We start from the raw sequence: 18,234 nt of genomic DNA, 5'->3' as shown, positions 1-18,234 counted from the left end.
AGTGCCCTGTGATTCCTTCCTTTCCTGTTAAGCACTCCTCCTTGCGAGCTCCTTGTACTTGTCTTTAGTTCTACCCCTTGCTGTTACTGCCTTGCATGTTCCGGTTTCATCACCAGGATCCGTAGACTCAGCTGACTACCTAGGTGGTGTTTCTTGTTCACTGTGAGTATTGTCTTTGAGTTACATTTATAACATCACCATAGGTATAAGCTCCACAGACCCTGCCTTTGCACGCATATCCTACATGTGGGTATTTGCAGTCAGTATCTGTATCAGCAATTGTGGGTGAGAAATTTACTGAGCTTCAGTCTTACCGTATGGAGCTTCTGAGTGCTTTACCCCACATTGTTAATGTTGTCTTGCACGTCCCTCCTGGGTGTACTTAGTCTGAATGCTAAATTGCCTTGTGAGTGCTCTTAGCTGTCTTGTACAGGCTTCCCCTTTGGATCCCTTTTTCTGCTCCGACACCCTGTATGATCCTGGGCAGTGCTGTACTCCTCTTTCTTGTACATTTTCTACCCAGTTCCTAGTCTTGTCCAAGTCACTTACTGTGTTCCCACATAGTCCCAGACAGTCCCTGACACCATTCCTAACCATCTGGAGAAAGTTTGACAGGTCAGGCTCATCGTTTTTCATCAGAAAATTAATTTTTGGGGGATTGTACAAAACAATATTAAAACTGTCAATTGGATTGTGCCTCATGTTGAGTAACCAGTTTTAAGGCCTCACAGCAACCAGAATTGCCATTTTTACAGGCTTTTCCTCCTACTCAGAAGCTCCTATAAAAACTCACACTTTTTGGAGCCTCTGGCAGGAGGAATTTGACCACTTCCTCACAGCTTGACCTTTTTTCAGCCCAGGAGCTTTGTGCGACCTTTGGAAGAGTCATGTGGTTTTTCTGGCTCCCTGAAGTCATGTTTTTGGGTTTGAGACACAGCTTATGAACAACTCCTGGTCTTCCTCAGCACTGCCTGGTTCACACAGCTGCACCTCCAAGGTTACGTCAACTCTCCTGCATCTCCTGACATTGGTTGTTATGATCCCAATGTAGGCCTAGGTAGTTGCATGACCTTTTACTTACATTTGTCTCTATATAACAGTTCTTGCACTGACCTTTTACCCAGTTAGGTGCTGAATAAACGTCTGAACGGTGATGGATTAAACTCAGATATTTTGACTGGGTGTGAGTGTTTGATTGATTCAGATGCTCCGTCCATCACCACCCCCTTTTGTACTGCTTTTGGCCGCCATAAGTGTGGCAGGGTATGCTCAGACGTGAGTCCCTTGCACACTTTGCCACTGGATTCAAGCAAGCCGGGCTGAAGACGGCTGGAATGCCAGAAACCGGTCCTCGGAAGCTTGTTTCCGGTCCAGGGAAGACATGGCTTGGCAGTTCGGGCTGGACTGTTCCCATGAGGCACAGGGTCAGACTGATATGCATATAGCCATGTCTGAACTGGGGTGGCAGAGTGGGCTAAAGAACGGTGATGGATTAAACCCAGATCTTTTGACTGGGTGTGAGTGTTTGATTGATTCAGATGCTCCGTCCATCACCACCCCCTTTTCTACTGCTTTTGGCCACCATAAGTGTGGCAGGGTATGCTCAGACGTGAGTCCCTTGCTCACTTTGCCACTGGATTCAAGCAAGCCGGGCTGAATACGGCTGGAATGCCAGAAACCGGTCCTCAGAAGCTTGTTTCCTGTCCAGGGAGGACATGGCTTGGCAGTTCGGGCTCGACTGTTCCCATGAGGCACAGGGTCAGACTGATTTGCATATAGCCATGTCTGAACTGGGGTGGCAGAGTGGGCTAAAGAACGGTGATGGATTAAACCCAGATCTTTTGACTGGGTGTGAGTGTTTGATTGATTCAGATGCTCCGTCCATCACCACCCCCTTTTGTACTGCTTTTGGCCGCCATAAGTGTGGCAGGGTATGCTCAGACGTGAGTCCCTTGCTCACTTTGCCACTGGATTCAAGCAAGCCGGGCTGAAGACGGCTGGAATGCCAGAAACCGGTCCTCGGAAGCTTGTTTCCGGTCCAGGGAAGACATGGCTTGGCAGTTCGGGCTCGACTGTTCCCATGAGGCACAGGGTCAGACTGATTTGCATATAGCCATGTCCGAACTGGGGTGGCAGAGTGGGCTAAAGAACGGTGATGGATTAAACCCAGATCTTTTGACTGGGTGTGAGTGTTTGATTGATTCAGATGCTCCGTCCATCACCACCCCCTTTTGTACTTCCTACGTAAGTGGGAATAGTATTTTCCAACTTCCATTTAAGATTTCAAAGCAAGAAATTCAGGCACACATCATATAAAATGTTTAATTTTTTTTAAATAAACAATGTCAAAATAAAATATTTACATCACATATTGTGTAAACACAAATGTCTGTACAAAAATATACATGCAAAATAAAATGTACACAAAAAAAGAAAAACATAATATAATGTTATGAGGTTCATACAAATACACAATCCAGTTTTATCTCCTATCTGCCTTTTAAAGATTTCTGTACAACTTTACAAAAACAAAAATAAACAAAACACATATGTAAAACATGAAACCTAAGCAGGTCTCATTTTATTCATCTTAGTTGCTACGATTTAATGAAAACTGTTGCATTTAAAAGCGTCTTTAAATATTTATGTTCTAATAAAATAATTACTAGGAACATAGCCCAAGTTCTATACAAGAATCAGTTACACGAGTCACAGCAGTAACAGCTAGGTATTGTGTTGCAGAGCTGCTTTAAGGGGACTCCTTTGTAAAATAGACCCATACCGTTAAATAGAAGCTAACACACACAAATAGTCTACTTTGCGATCGTCAATTTAGGAGTAAACATTTTGGCTATTTTAAATAATTATAAAAGTAAATCCCTCCATTTTCAGTCAATGATTGGATTTCAGAAAAGAGTTTGTTGTAGCAAATGCCTTAAACTAACCTCCCAGATGTAAACTTGTTTCATTATATGACAATAACAATATGAATAACAAGGTAACTGGCTCAGTTAACAAAACTAGAAAACTTGGAGTACTAATAATGTGCTGTTTGTATTATAATAAGTAAGTTACAGCATAGGTTTTAATTAATAGTTGCATAAAATTGTAGTTACTATACTGCATCCGATCAGATATAAAAACAAATAATTACGAGCACATTTACATCAGACTACACAGCTTGGGTTTTAGCCGCAACAAGCGGGACACATTCAAAATGAATGCTCCACAACTTCCTCCTCAATGAGGATCACCATAATTGTTTTAAAAAACATTTGAAAGGAGGGTTATAGATTGATAACAGGGACAACGTCTATTTATAAGTCAGACCTATATGTATGTACAAGTTGACTTTGAATGCAGTTGCATAAGCCTGGGCTTCAGTGCAGTGTTTTGGTACATGAGATAAATACAAGAGAACAAGATCTGCAAGCAAAAATCAGAATTTGGAACAGTATTGTTATCTTGAAGGGAAATAATGGTTTATCTGAATGTGTTCAAGAAAAGGCTTCCCTTGCTGTTTAATACAGATGATTTTACAGTCATATTTATTTTCTTAAAGTTATCGTCAAAACAGTACGTTTAATGTTTATTTTGCAAAACTGTTCTTTTGTTTTAAAAAATATTTTTTTCACCTCAGAAATCGGAATAAAATACTGTGAAGCAGAAAACCTTTGGCCTGCCTTTTCCAGCAGGGTTCACTGTTATAAATCTCCACCCGTTTTCCAGCAGGTTTGGATTTCTCAATCCCAGAAATTGCAATTTACAGGGTGACATAGAATTCGCTATCATTAACACATACTACCAGCAGATTGGCTGTTAGTAATTTCTCTTGAACAGTTCGATTGGAAGGAGAGATTTCCATCTCCAATCTGAGAGGCAGGTGAAGGAGAATGAGATAATTTCTTCACAAGATCAAACTCTGGTCAAAAGTTTGCTCTGCAATAAGTTTTTAATGCGAACAACTGGTCGAACATCATTCTGGTGTTTTCTCCGCTCAATGAATGACGTCAATCTTAAAACATCGATGGTTCCAAGACTGCTGCTGTTTCCTGGCTGCAGCCACTGCGCTTGGAGGCACAGTGCAGCAGAAGGTCGCTCAGAGGTGTCCTCCTGCAGTAAAAAACAAACAAATTCTTTGGCCTTTTGACTGACTCCTTTAAAGTATTCCTCAGGGAAACTGTAGTCTAGGCGGCAAATGTTCAGACAGGTCTCTTCCACACTTTCATCCAGGAAAGGCGACACACCGCTGAGAAGTACATATGTGATTATCCCAATGCTCCAAATGTCTGAATTGAGAGAGACAGGATTTCCGAGGATTATTTCTGGTGCTGCAAATTCTGGGCTCCCAAGCAACTCGTGAATGTAGTACGTGGTATTCAGCTGAACAGCATCACCAAAGTCAGACAGTTTCACAACTGGCTTAGAATCAATGAGAGCCACAAGAATATTTTCAGGCTACAAAAAAAAAAAAAAATTAAACTGATATATGTAACCAGTCCTGTACACTTGAATAAAATAAAAGTTAATACTAAAAACAAAACCTCACAAAATAGTGTTGTACAAGAATTGATATCAGCTTTAAAATGAATTAGTATGGGAAGCCATTAATGTCAAAATCACAACTCTACAAATGACAACCCCTGAAATGCATGACACACAGCAAAAGTAATATAATATACACCAGAAGGAGTATAAAATACTTAAAAAACAATATGATGCTTGACAGAACCAATATACAATGTAGCAAAACAAATAAGATACCCAGCAGAATGACAACTGCACTGATGTATATGAATTACACCTATGCTAAATAAAATACATGTACTAAAAACAAGTTACTTACGTTCAGCAATGCCTTATGTCGTAGATACTATCTAGACAGATTCCTTACCCTAGAATTAATCCCAGGCGTCGGACTGATTCCAAAACTTTTTCATGAGCAGTATGCATGCGCGCTGGTAGATGGCGTAGTTCGGCTCCACGTAGCGTTGTCCAGGCCGGAAGTGACGTGCATGGTGCCTTTATAGGCGCCACCCCAGATCTCTAACATCAGTTTCTTTTTTGAAACTTTTCACACCAGGAGCGCGGAGCCACTGACCACTTGTGTGGAAAACTAGGGCCCTGAAAGGGGAACAATCCTGTCCTTAGAAACCCATTGGCAGAGCGGGGAGGATGGGTGGATCGGTAAGGAATCTGCAACCAGACAGAGTCTTTACCAGAAAAGGCATTACCAAAGGTAAATAACTAGCTCATATGATAGAGACTTCTCACAACATATTCCTAAGAAATACCTCCCTGGAGGTGGGTCTGCAGAACAATTTGCACAAGGAAGTCCTGCAGGACCTAACAGGCATAATGCCCTATGGACGAAGTGAACCATATATTAAGAAAGTGGTATAAGTACCACGTCACGAGAAAAGGAAAGGCCTAGGGCCTAGGGAATCGCTGGGGCTACACTATCTGAACCTTAGTTTAGAAGTAGGAGGCCCACAGGCGGCGCGTGCAGTGTCTTTACACACACGCGAGAGTCAATGTTAAGTCAATGGGAACTTAGAAGTTAGATAAAGAAGGATTAAGGACACTTCCAGTTTAGCTAGGAGGAAAAGACTAAAAACCTAGACACTTGGGTAGTCAATACCCTTGGGAGCACCGAAGTACTCGCGTTACCTCACCCACGGACTGCGGGTGCTTAGGTGTGAAGATGTGTCGGGTTTCGCCGTTGAAGTCTATGAAGCCTGTGAAGAAAGATGCTGCAGGCGACCAGGAGGAAGATGTCCGGGTGGATCCAAGGGTGGATCGAGGATGAAGAGTGTAGGAAGGTGGATATCCGACTATGGTTACCCCCAAACTTTTTACCTGGTGTTTAGCTGGTTTTTGACATAGTTGGCCTGGGATCCTGCTATTCAGGGCCCCAGGCTAATTGCTCTCTCCTTAAAATGGACTCCATGTATCTTAGGTGCATACACAGTTGGAGCTGGTTCACCTTATAGGCCCCTGTAACAGTGTACCATAGGTACCCAGGGCATAGGTGTAGCCAAGGTCTACCAGGGGCTGCAGCATGTATTGTGCCACCCCTGGCCTGGCCTCCATATTTTGACACAACTGGCTGATCACTCAGCTGGGGTAAGTTGGTGTAATCACCTCTTGCTTAGGTATAGTATCCCTATGTCTAACCTTAACTGGACACATGTTAACCTATAAGCCATTCCTATGGAAGGCCCCTGCAATCCTGGGGGCAGAGTGCGTGGTTACATGTGAGATGGTGCTCTAGCATGAGCTGAGCCTGTCTGCAGCTGTCGGGAACAACTCCCTTAGCTGTTCCGGGATATTGCCATACCATATACTCTTAAGTGCATTATAATCCTCGCGGTTATATGCTAACTTTGGTTTGGCTTTATCAAAACATGTCGAGTAAGGTGTCATACGAATTGGAATACTATCCCCTCGACAGTTCTGTCGACGGGGATAGCATTCCACCCTTCTAGAGGAACACGACATGTACATAGCCTTAACCCCGGTTAAAGTTAACCAGAGCCTCAGCATCACAAAATGGATGCTGCCACCACAGACACAAGTCTGTGGTGGCAGGGTGGAGGATTGCAGGGGCCTTCCATAGACCTCCTGCTGCTGGGAGCCCTTCCAGCGAGGGAGGCTTGGACAAAGGGTTTCCTGCCTTGGGAGGTGCGAGCACCACCCCAGACAGGATTTTGTGTATTGGGTAGGACAGGGCTGAATAGAATCAGACATGCCCGGGGCACACAAGGTGTCCTCATGCATAAGCCAGTCCAAACCAGTCCTGGGACTTTCCAGACCCAGGCCTGGCAAGGAGCTGGACAAAGGAAAGGGGGTGTAACCGCCCCCCTTCCTGGTCCCACCAAGAGGAGGGACCTAGCAGGTGATCCATCCCTCAGATTGGGAATAAGAGTGGGAGCAGTGCCATACCACCTCAGATCATCCTGAAATCAACTTAAAAACTTAGAAGACGCCGGACTTCGACATTCTGCTGCACTGAAGACTGAAGAGCATCTCCCTTGTGGCCTAGGAGTGGCCACCCTGTGAACACAGGCACCATCCAGCAACTCGACGTCTGCTTTGCCGCCCCCTCCCGCCAGAGCCCGAGCCCAGAGCTTGACGAGACCCAGACTTCTCACCGCCCGATCCACAGTCCTTGCAAAGAAGGGACCCGTGGAGGCACCGAGAGACGTGGAACCGGACATCTCGGAAGACCCCCGAAAAGCTGACTGCGCAGAACCCGAGGCACCCTCGATGCTGTGCTTTGAGGATTAAGAACCCCTACAACAGAGCAGCCCTTGCACCGAAGATCAGCCCCCCAGCATCTCCACGATCTGCGTGGGGCCCTTTTGCATCGTGCCACTCGACGCGCCATCCCGGCCACTTGCCACATGGTCAGCGGCCATCTTGGCGACGAAACCTACGATCTACACTGCGGGTCATGTTGCTCCAGACTTGCCCTCGCCCCTGTGAAAAGGAGCGACCTGGCTGACCTTGCTGGTCCGAGTGATAAGCCTTTTTTGATTCCTGCGTGGCTTGCATTAGCCAAGGCCTGTTTGCTCTGATCAAGTTGCCGACACCGCCATCAGCTAGAGCCTTCGTGGGACAGCTCGTGACCGACGCCTGGACGTCCTCGACCTCTTCGTGTCCACGTGGCTGCAGAGAGAACCTACACCTCATCGCCTGTTTGCACCCGACATCGCCTGGTTCCATCCTGGTTCCACGGTAGTCACTGGCTAGTGACTTTGAACATTGTCCCCTCTGCTTTCAGGTCTTCACCACTTCAGATCCACCCTTGGATCCACCGGAACTCTTCACATCGAGCCGCCTGCAGCATCTTCAGCTCCCAGCTCCAAGCATCTTCAGCTCCAAGCACCATCGACCTGCGTGACGAAACCCAACACTACTTCGCACCTGTGCACCCGCTTCCTGTGGATGAGGTAACTCAGCAACGCCGGTGTTCCCACACTGGTAAACACCTCTAGTGTCTGTGTCTAAAGTTTCACTCCTCTAGGTCACTCGGAAGGTTCCTTAATAACTAACTTTGTAACTTTTACGCACCTTTGACTTAACATTGGTATATGCGTGCAGTTTCCGCATTGCACCCGAGTCCCGCGGGCCTTTCCTGACTTCATCACTGTTAGTCCCAAACAGCTCCAGCGATTCCCCAGGCCCTAGGACTACTTCCTTTCACCTAGGTGGTTCTTATACCACTATTTTAGTATATGGTTTAGGTGGCCCCTAGGGCTCATCCATATTGTGCAACGTTTGTATATTTAAACTGTGTTTTGTTTTAACGCATTTGCTTCTGTGCTCATAAAGAGTATAGGGGATTTTGTAGTAAATAAATATATATATATTTTCAATATATATCTGTGTGGTGTCCTTTCATTTGGTATTCAAGGGGATTGTGTATGGTAAAACAGCTTGCTTCACATGCCTTTACAGAGTTTAGCCTAAGACTGCTTTGTCCACGCTACTAGGATAGCTGGTCTATAAGGTTGACTTACAACCAATCATCATAAGGGTTGCTTGGCATGGTACAAGGTGATCACTAGAATTAGTGAGCATCATATACCAGGCCAACTTCTCACAAAGATGACCTGAAAGCAGAGGGGACAGAGTCTGTGTCACTAGCCAGTGACCGGGTGGAACCAGGATGGAACCAGACGACGCCGAGGCGCAATCAAGTGCTGTCTTGAAGCTTGTCTCTTCAGCCACGTGGAACAGGAGGCGTCGAGGATGACCAGGTGCTGGAGGCGAGTTGTCCCACGAAGGTTCTCGCAGATGGAGGGGTCGACTGCCGGATTGGAGTCAACAAGCCTTGGCAAAGGCAACCCACGCAGGATTCAAAGAAGGCTTCTGGTGCAGACCAGCAAGATCTGAGGCGCCTCACCTTTGCAGGAAGGCAAGGGCCAGTCTGGAGCAACCAGACCAGCAAGTTGGTTCAAAAGGATTGTCGTCACAGAGGCTACTAGCCAACGGGCAGGCAACCGGACAACGCGTCGAGCAGAACACAAGCAGAAGGGCCCCACGCAGAACTCGTGGAGTGTGGAGGGCTGATCTTCAGTGCAGGTGGAGCTCGGATTCAGGGCTTCTCAATCCCCAGTGCACAGCTTCGAGGATACCTCAGGATCTGCACAGTTAGCAAGTTGCAGGCTTTTCAAGATGTCCGGTCCCACGTGTCTCGTCGCCTTCACGGATCTCAGCTATGCTGCAGACGTGAAGAGAGGGTCAGAGAGGTCTGGAAGTCTGGGTCTTGTCAGGCTCTGTACTCTGGTCCCGGTGGGAGCGTAGACAAAGCCAGCCGTGGATTTGCTGGATGGTGCCTGGTTGCCCAGGGTGGTCACTCCTTGGCCATAAGGGAGATTCTTCAGTCTTCAGCTTCAGCAGAATGTCGAAGGTACAGAGTTTTGTGTCAAGTTTCGATTTCAGGATTAATCTAAAGTCCTAGGACTCAGCTCCTACCTTTATACAACTAAAGGGGGTTGGATTGCTTTCTAGGTCCCTCCTATGGGTGGGACCAGGAAGGGGGGTGGTTACACCCCCTTTCCTTTGTCCAGTTTCGCGCCAGAGCTGGGGCTGGAGTGTCCCAGAAACCGGTTTGAACTGAGGTATGCATGGAGCACCTAGTGTGCCCCAGGCAGTGTCTCAATCTATTTAGCCCTCCCTGTCCCAATACACAAAGTCCTGTCTGGGGTGGTGCTCGCACCTCTCCAGGCAGGAAACCTATTGTCCAAACCTCCGTGACCGGAAGGCCTCCCAGCAGCAGGAGGTCAGACTTGTGTCTGTGGCAGCAGCGTACATTTTGTGACGCTGGGGCTCTGGTTACCTTTAACCGGGATAGTCAGCAACAACATGTCTTCCCACATCTAGAAGGGTTGAATGCTACCCCCATAACCAGAATTGGTGAGGGGGTAGTATTCCAAAGCGTATGACACCTTACACGACATGTTTAGATAAAGCCAAACCAAAGTTAGCATTCAACCGCGAGGATTATAATGCACTTAAGAGTATATGGTATGGCGATATCATAGAACAGCTATAAGGACATGATTCCGAAAGCTGCAGACAGGCTCAGCTCATGCTAGAGCACCATCTCACACATAACCAAGCACTCTGCCTCCAGGATTGTTAAGGCCTGCCATAGGAGTGACTTATAGGTTACTGTGTGTCTATATATAAGGGTAGATATAGGAATACTATACCTAAGCAAGGGGTGATTACACAACCTAGTCCCAGCTGAGTGATCAGCTAGTCGTGTCAGTTTGAGTGGCCAGCCAGGGGTGGCATAATACATGCTGCAGCCCCTGGTAGGCCTTGGTTACACCTATGCCCTGAGAACGTAAGGTACACTTCTACAGGGGCAGACAAGGTGAACCAATTCCCAATTGCGGATGTACCTAGAGTACATGGTGTGAATTTAGAGAGAGTGCATCAGGGCTGTGGGTCTGGTTAGCAGGCCCACAGCCACATCTAAGTCGAAAACCAGTAAAGCAAAGCAAAAAGTGGGCATGACCATAGGAAGCAGACCCTACTCTCCTACACATGCGTCCCCCGTGAGTCCCCTTGGTTGGTTCCTTGTGGTCCCAGCAATTCTACAGGCTCTGGGCCTTGTGTCTAAGTCAAGTCGTGGTTCTTATACCACTTTCTAATATATGGTTTTGTCCCTGTTAAATTTGTGAGTCTCTAGTTGGCACAGGTAGGTACTTGTGACAAATAGGGACCCTCTCCTCTAGTCAGGACAATGGGATTACACTCCTAAAATAACCCCTGCTCACCCTCTAGGCTGAGTGGCGCGAGCAGTCAAGGCTTATTTCAGAGGCTATGTAAGTTAAGCAGTTGTGACCACATACAGTAACCCAGTGACAACACTACAAATGGACACCTCACAGGTTTTATATAAAAAATAAGTAGACTTTATAGTGAGAAGTTGGCCTGATATGCGATGTCCACTATTCTAGTGGGCACCCTGTATCAGTCCAAACAACCCTTATGGTGATGGTTGTAAAGTCAACCTTATAGACCAGCTATCCTAGTGGTAGCATGGACAAAGCAATCTTAGGCTAAACTCTAGAGGGCATGTGAAGCCAGCTGTTTTACCATATGTAACCCCTTGAATACCAAATGAAAGGACACCACACAGGTTATATATAAAATATATATGTATTTATTACTAACACAACCCCTCTGAACTCTTTATGAGGTCAGAGGAAAAAGCACATAACAAGATACTTAATCAACATACAATAAGTTGCACAAAATACAGTAATGCCCTAGGGGCACTTCGAACCATATACTAAAATAGTGGTATAAGAACCACGTCACGAACAAGGAATAGGCATAGGGCCTAGGGAATCGCTGGGGCTACACTGAGCTAACAAGAGTTAGGAAGCAGGAGGCCCACGGGAAGCGTGTGCAGTGTCTACACAAACACGCGAGTTACCATAGGTATACAATGGGAACGTAAGAGTTAGAAACTAGTTGATTTAGGACACTTCCGGATGAATGAGGAGAAAGCTACTGAAAACTAGGACACTAGGATAGTCAATACAAACAGGAGCACCGGAGTACTCGCGTTACCTCACCCACAGGAGCCGGGTGCATAGATGTCAAAGTGTGTCGGGTTTCGTCGCTGAATCCTATGGAGACCTGTGAAAAGATGCTGCAGGCGACCAGGAGAGAAGTGTCCGGTTGGATCCAAGGGTGGATCGAGGATGAAGAGTACCTGAAAGCAGCGGGGACAGAGTCTGGGTCACTAGCCAGTGACCAGGAAAGAACCAGGCGATGTCGCGAAACAATCAGGTGATGTAGTGAAGCTGGACTCTGCAGCCACGTGGACCAGGAGGCATCGACGATGACCAGGAGCTGGATACGGACTGTCCCACGAAGGATCTCGCTGTTGGCGGTAACGGCTGCCAGATCGGAGTCAACAGGCCTTGGCAAATTGAACCCACGCAGGAATCGAATATTCGCTTTGAGTTAGACCAGCAAGGTCTAGGGGGCTTCTCTTTTGCAGGGAAGCAGGGACCCACCTGGAGCAACCAGGCAGGCGGTTCAAATTTGAAGGTTCGTCGTCACAGAGGCCACTAGCCAACGGGCAAGTAACCGGACAGACGCGTCGAGCACAAAAACACTAGAAGATCCCACGCGGCACTCGTGGAGTGTGGAGGGCTGTGCGTCAGTGCAGAAGGTGCTCGGGGCTGGGGCTTCTCAATCCCCAATGCACAACTTCGAGGGTGCCTCAGAAGCTGCACAAGTAGCAAAGAGCAGGCTTTTCAAGATGGCCGGTCCCACGTCTCTTGTCGCCTCCACGGGTCTCAGCTTAGCTGTGTCTGTGGTTCGGGGTCAAAAAAGTCTGGAAGTCTGGCTCTTGTCAGACTCTGTGCTCGGGCTCCGGCGGGAGCGTCAACAAAGTAAACCGCACATCGCTGGATGGTGCCTGTTTGCACAGGGTGTTCAGTCCTTGACCACAAGGGAGATTCTTCAGTCTTCTAGTTGCAATAGAATGTCGAAGGTGCAGAGTTTCATTTCAAGTTTCAGTTCAGGATAAATCTAAAGTCTCTTGACTCAGCTCCTACCTATATACCAATCTGAGGGGCTGGATTACCTGCTAGGTCCCACCTATGGGTGGGACTAGGGAAGGGGTTGGTTACACCCCTTTCCCTTTGTCCAGTTTCACGCCACAGCTGGGGCTGGAGTGCCCCAGCAACTGGTTTGAACCGGGCTATGCATGGGACACCTTGTGTGCCCCAGGCAGTGTCTCATTTCATTCAGCCCTCCCTGCCCCAATGCACTATGGCCTGTCTGGGGTGGTGCTAGCATCTCCCAAGACAGGAAGCCTATTGTCCAAGCTTCCCTCGCTGGAAGGACTCGCAGCAGCAGGAGGTCAGACTTGTGTCTGTGGCAGCAGCATCCATTTTGTGATGCTGAGGCTCTGGTTAACTTTAACCGGGATTAACAGGAAAAACATGTCTTCTCCCTCTAGAAGGGTGGAATGCTACCCCTTTCGCCAGAACCGGCGAGGGGGTAGTATTCCAAAGCGTATGACACCTTACACGACATGTTTTGATAAAGCCAAACCAAAGTTAGCATCTAACTGCGAGGATTATAATGCACTTAAGAGTATATGGTATGGCTATATCATAGAACATCTATAAGGACATGGTTCCGAAAGCACAAGTTACTACTTGTGTAATGATATATCTGTAAGAGACATTAGTTAGTGATAGATTCCTTACCTTAGAATATCCCCAGGCGTCAGACTGGATCCGGAAATTTTTGGGTAGCAGTACCCTTGCGCGTCGGTAGGCGTCGTCTACGGCTCCGCGTCCGTCGTCGAAGTCGTGGGCGCCGTGATGACATCGTCGGAGTACTTAGACGCCGCCTCCGCGTGCTGATGTCGGTTCTTAGCCACAGCTTTTCAGCGCCAGAAGCGCTGAGTCGTGTTAAAAACCAACAGTGGTGCCATTGAAACTAGGGCCCTGAAAGGGGATGACCTTAACCCTAGATATCGGAACGCAGAACGGGGAGGATGGGTGGGTCGGTAAGGAATCTATCACTAACTAATGTCTCTTACAGATATATCGTTACACAAGTAGTAACTTGTGCATCTGAAAGAGACACGTTAGTGATAGATTCCTTACCTTAGAACAGATACCCCAGCAATACCAACCCCGGTGGTGGGTCTGCGAACCAATAATCACACCAGAAAGTCCTGGAGGACGGAACAGCCAAAGAAGCCATCCCTCCGGACTTGACTGTCCAGGCAATAGTGTCTTGCAAACGTGTGCAGCGAGGCCCACGTAGCTGCCTGGCAAATGTCCTGCAAGGGCACTCCCCAGCCCAGGGCAGTTGTAGTTGCCGTGGCTCGAGTGGAATGAGCCCGCAATCCAGCAGGGGGCTCCTTTCTAGCCAAGGAGTAGCATGCCTGGATACACAAGATGATTCATCGGGAGATGGCCCTCTTATGTACCGCTTTCCCCTTCTTAGCGCCCACGTAGCCAACAAAGAGTTGGTCATCCACCCGGAACTGGCGTGTGCGATCCAAGTAGAATGAGAGCGCACATTTTGGGTCCAGACGGTGGAGCCGCTCTTCCTCTTTAGAGGGGTGCGGTGGCGGAAAGAAGGTTGGCAAAGTGATGGACTGCCTGATGTGGAAGGCTGTGACAACCTTGGGCAGGAAAGATAACTTAGTACCCAACACAACCAATCAATCAATCACAGCATTTATATAGCGCGCTATTCACCCGGAGGGTCTCAAGGCGCTTGGGGAGGGCGGGTCCGCTACTGCTCGAACAGCCAGGTCTTGAGCTGCTTCCTGAAGGCGAGGTGGTCTTGGGTCAGGCGGAGGTGGTCGGGAGGGAGTTCCACGTCTTGGCGGCGAGGTAGGAGAAGGATCTTCCTCCTGTGGTGGCTCTTCGGATGCGGGGGACGGCGGCGAGGGCGTGGTTGGTTGATCGGAGCTGGCGTGCGGGAGTGTAGAAGTTGAGGCGGCTGTTGAGGTATCTTGGGCCTTGGTTGTGTAGGGCTTTGTGTGCGTGGGTGAGGAGTCGGAACGTGATTCTCTTGTTGACCGGGAGCCAGTGCAGGTTTCTCAGGTGTCCGGAGATGTGGCTGTGTCGGGGGATGTCCAGGATGAGTCTTGCTGAGGCGTTCTGGATTCGCTGGAGTCTCTTCTGGAGTCTGGCAGTGGTTCCGGCGTAGAGGGAGTTGCCGTAGTCCAGTCGGCTGGTGACGAGGGCCTGGGTGACCGTCTTCCTGGTCTCGGTGGGGATCCACCGGAAGATCTTACGTAGCATGCGCAGGATGTTGAAGCATGACGAGGAGACGGCGTTGACTTGTCTGGTCATGGAGAGGGAGGAGTCCAGGATGAAGCCAAGGTTGCGTGCGTGGTCTGTTGGTTTGGGTGCGCTGCCCAGGGCAGGGGGCCACCAGGAGTCGTCCCAGGCGGAGTGGTCGAGGGATCCATTAGACTCGAGGAAGGCGGCCAGCTGCTTGTTGACGGTCTTCTCGAAGACTTTGGCCGGAAACGGGAGGAGCGAGATGGGGCGGTAGTTTTTGAGTTCGATGGGGTCTGCTGATGGTTTCTTCAGTAGAGCGCTGAGTTCGGCATGCTTCCAGCTCTCCGGGAAGGTCGCTGTGTCGAAGGAGGTGTTGATGATGTCCCTCAGGTGGGGTGCGATGACAGAGTCGGCCTTGTTGAAGACTTGGTGAGGGCAGGAGTCGGTTGGAGATCCGGAGTGGATGGAGTTCATCGTGCGTAGGGTTTCCTCGGTGTTGATCCGGGTCCAGGCGCGGAGGGTGGTGGTGGGGGGTGCAGTTGCTGTTGTGGGGTGGGTAGGCTCTGTGCTGAAGCTGTTGTGTATGTCCGCGATCTTGTTGTGGAAGTAGGAGGCGAGGGAGTTGCAGAGGTCTTGTGATGGGGTGATGTCGTTGTTTCCGGCGCTGGGGTTGGAGAGCTCTTTGACGATGTTGAAGAGTTCCTTGCTGTTGTAGGCGTTGTTGTCCAGTCGTTCCTTGAATGCGGTTTTCTTGGTGGTGTGGATCAGTTGGTGGTGTTTTCGAGTGGCGAGCTTGAGGGTGGCCATGTTGTCTGGTGTTGGGTCTCTGCGCCAGGCTCTCTCGAGTGCTCGGCAGTTTCTCTTGGAGCTCTTGAGTTCGTCGGTGAACCATGGTGCCTTCTTACTGCCAGGTCTGCTGGGCGGGGTCCTCAGTGGGGCGAGGTCGTCTGCGCAGTTGCTGATCCACTTCGTGAGGTTGTTGGCAGCCTGGCTGGGGTTCGCTGAGCTTGCGGCGGGGTCCTGGCTCAGGGAAGCGGCGAGCTGGTCGGCTGTGATCTTGTTCCAACCTCTGCGTGCAACCTGTTGCTGGTGGTGGTGTATCGTGTTCTTTTTGTAGCTGAAGTGAACGCAGCTGTGGTCCGTCCAGTGGAGTCTGGTGGCGTGGCTGAAGGAGATGTCCTGGCTGGGGGTGGTCACCAGCTGCTTGAGACCGAGGGTGGCGAGGTTGTCCAGCAGGGTGGTGGTGTTGCGGTCGTTGTTGTTCTCCAGGTGGAAGTTGAGGTCCCAGATGAGGATGTAGTCAGCGGAGGGGAGGGTGTGCGGGCTGATGAAGTCGGCGATGTCTTCGCTGAATTGTGTGCGTGGTCCCGGGGGTCTATAGATGAGGGTGCCTCTGAGGGTGGTCTTGGGGTCGGTGTGGATCTGGCAGTGCAGGTGTTCGGCGGTTGTGAGGGTGTCGTCGGAGTTGCTCGTGATGCGGATGGTGTTCTTGTGGATGATGGTGAGGCCTCCTCCGGTCTGGTTGCCGCGGTCCCTCCGGATGATCTTGTAACCATCTGGGATGGCGATGGCGATGTCGGGCGCTGAGGAGGCGTTCATCCATGTTTCCGTGAGGAAGGCGACGTCTGGTGATGTTGTGTCGAGGAGGTTCCAAAGCTCGACGGCGTGTCTGTGGACGGAGCGGGTGTTGAGCAGGATGCATTTCAGGTGGTTGCTGCTGGTTCTCGGCTTGGTGGGTGCGGTGCAGGACCGGATGCAGGAGAACTTGCAGGAGTGGCAGCTGAAGGGTCCATGGGTGCGCCTCGGAGTGGCTCGGTAGCATCCAGTCTTCCGTCGGTGGGGGCCAGGGGTCCTGGCACTGGGCGCGGTCCAGGCGCAGACGGGCTTAACTTTGGCGCGCCCTCGGCGCACAAACGGCACGCCCGCTGCGCGTGAACGCTGCGCGTACACGCGGTCGCCATATATGGCGAAGTGGGAGGGAGGGAGGAGCAGCTGGGGAGTGGGGAGGGCACAGAAGGGAAAGGGGGCGTGGCCGCAAGCACGGCGGCGGGAAGCGGGCGGGCAAATGCAAAACAACACGGCACTGGGGGTACAGAAAGTAAATGGGAAACAAGATGGGGATGAGAGGTTAAACACTAGACAGGGGAAAAATAAACTGTTAAAAATACGGCACAAATGATGAGAAAAACAGCAGAGTGATGAAATATGGCACCAGTGGGGAAAGTATACAAAACAGCACAAGCAGTTTAGGCGAGGGTCGGGAACAGCGAGGCAGAGGGGCGGGGTGAGCGAGGTCAGCGAGGTCGGCTCTGCGAGCAGCAGAGGGGCAAGGAGCACACACACAGCAGCTGGTGGCCGTGCGGCGCGGGGGTGTCCTGAGACAGGTCACAACCTTGTCCGGATGGACAGAAAGGAAAGGAGGAGTACAAGAGAGGGCCTGGAGCTCACTCACTCTCCTGGCAGAGGTGATGGCAACCAGGAAAGCAGTCTTCAGTGTAAGAAGGCGGAGAGGACAGTTGTGAAGTGGCTCAAAGGGAGCGCACATCAGAAATGTAAGTACAAGGTTCAAGTCCCACTGAGGCATCACAAACGGAACAGGAGGAAATGTGTGTGTGATGCCTTTTAGTAATCGATTTACTATAGGGGACTTGAACAAAGATGGTTGATCAGGCAGCCTTAAGAAGCCTGAAAGGGCAGAAAGATAGCCCTTGATAGTGCCCAGAGCAGAGCCCTGCTGGGCAAGAGAAAGAAGGAAGAGAAGAACCTCAGAAAGAGGGGCAGAGAGAGGATCCACAGCTTTTGCTGTTCACCATGCCACAAATCTGTTCCACCTACAGGCGTATACCGACTTCGTGGAGGGACGCCTGGCTGCCAGAATTATTTTACAGACTTCAGGAGGCAAGTCCAATTGCCTTAACTGTCGCCGCTCAATCTCCAAGCATGGAGGTGGAGACTGGACCGGTTCGTGTGGAGGACCGTCCCCTGCTGCTGCGACAGAAGGTCCTCCCGAAGAGGCAGACACACCAGGGGATCGACTGACATACTGAGTAGCTCTGGATACCAGTACCTTCGTGCCCAGTCTGGAGCCACAAGGATGACTTGGGCCCGGTCACGCTTGATCTTCTTTAGCACTCTGGGCAGAAGTGGTATGGGCGGACAGGCGTACAACAGACCGCAACTCCACTCGTGACGAAAAGCGTCGCCGAGCGAGTGCCGCCTTGGAAATTCCAACGCGCAGAACTGATGACATTGCGCGTTCTCATCGGTGGCGAATAGATCTAACCAAGGCTCTCCCCACTGCAGAAAGAGACCTTGCGCCACGTCCGAGTTCAGACGCCAATCGTGATCCATCATGCACCGGCGGCTGAGTTCGTCCGCCCTGGCGTACAGAGAACCTGCCAGGTGTTGAACCACCAGGGTCACGCCCTGGTGTTCC

General features: G+C 49.8%; 1 protein-coding gene across 1 annotated transcript in view; it reads right to left on the bottom strand.

Annotated features, from left to right (window-relative positions):
* Window positions 1-2,308: 2,308 nt before the first annotated feature.
* Window positions 2,309-18,234, bottom strand: part of TRIO (trio Rho guanine nucleotide exchange factor) — a 5,246,815-nt gene continuing 5,230,889 nt past the window's right edge. The window contains exon 57 of the mRNA XM_086965300.1: window positions 2,309-4,458. Within this exon, the coding sequence (XP_086821426.1) occupies window positions 3,916-4,458 (543 nt within the window). The 3' untranslated portion in view covers window positions 2,309-3,915. The remainder of the gene's footprint in view (window positions 4,459-18,234) is intronic.

Source organism: Lissotriton vulgaris, chromosome 4_1 (genome assembly GCF_964263255.1).
Source record: "Lissotriton vulgaris chromosome 4_1, aLisVul1.2, whole genome shotgun sequence".
Lineage (NCBI taxonomy): Eukaryota > Metazoa > Chordata > Amphibia > Caudata > Salamandridae > Lissotriton > Lissotriton vulgaris.
This window is presented reverse-complemented; position numbering and strand designations above follow the sequence as displayed.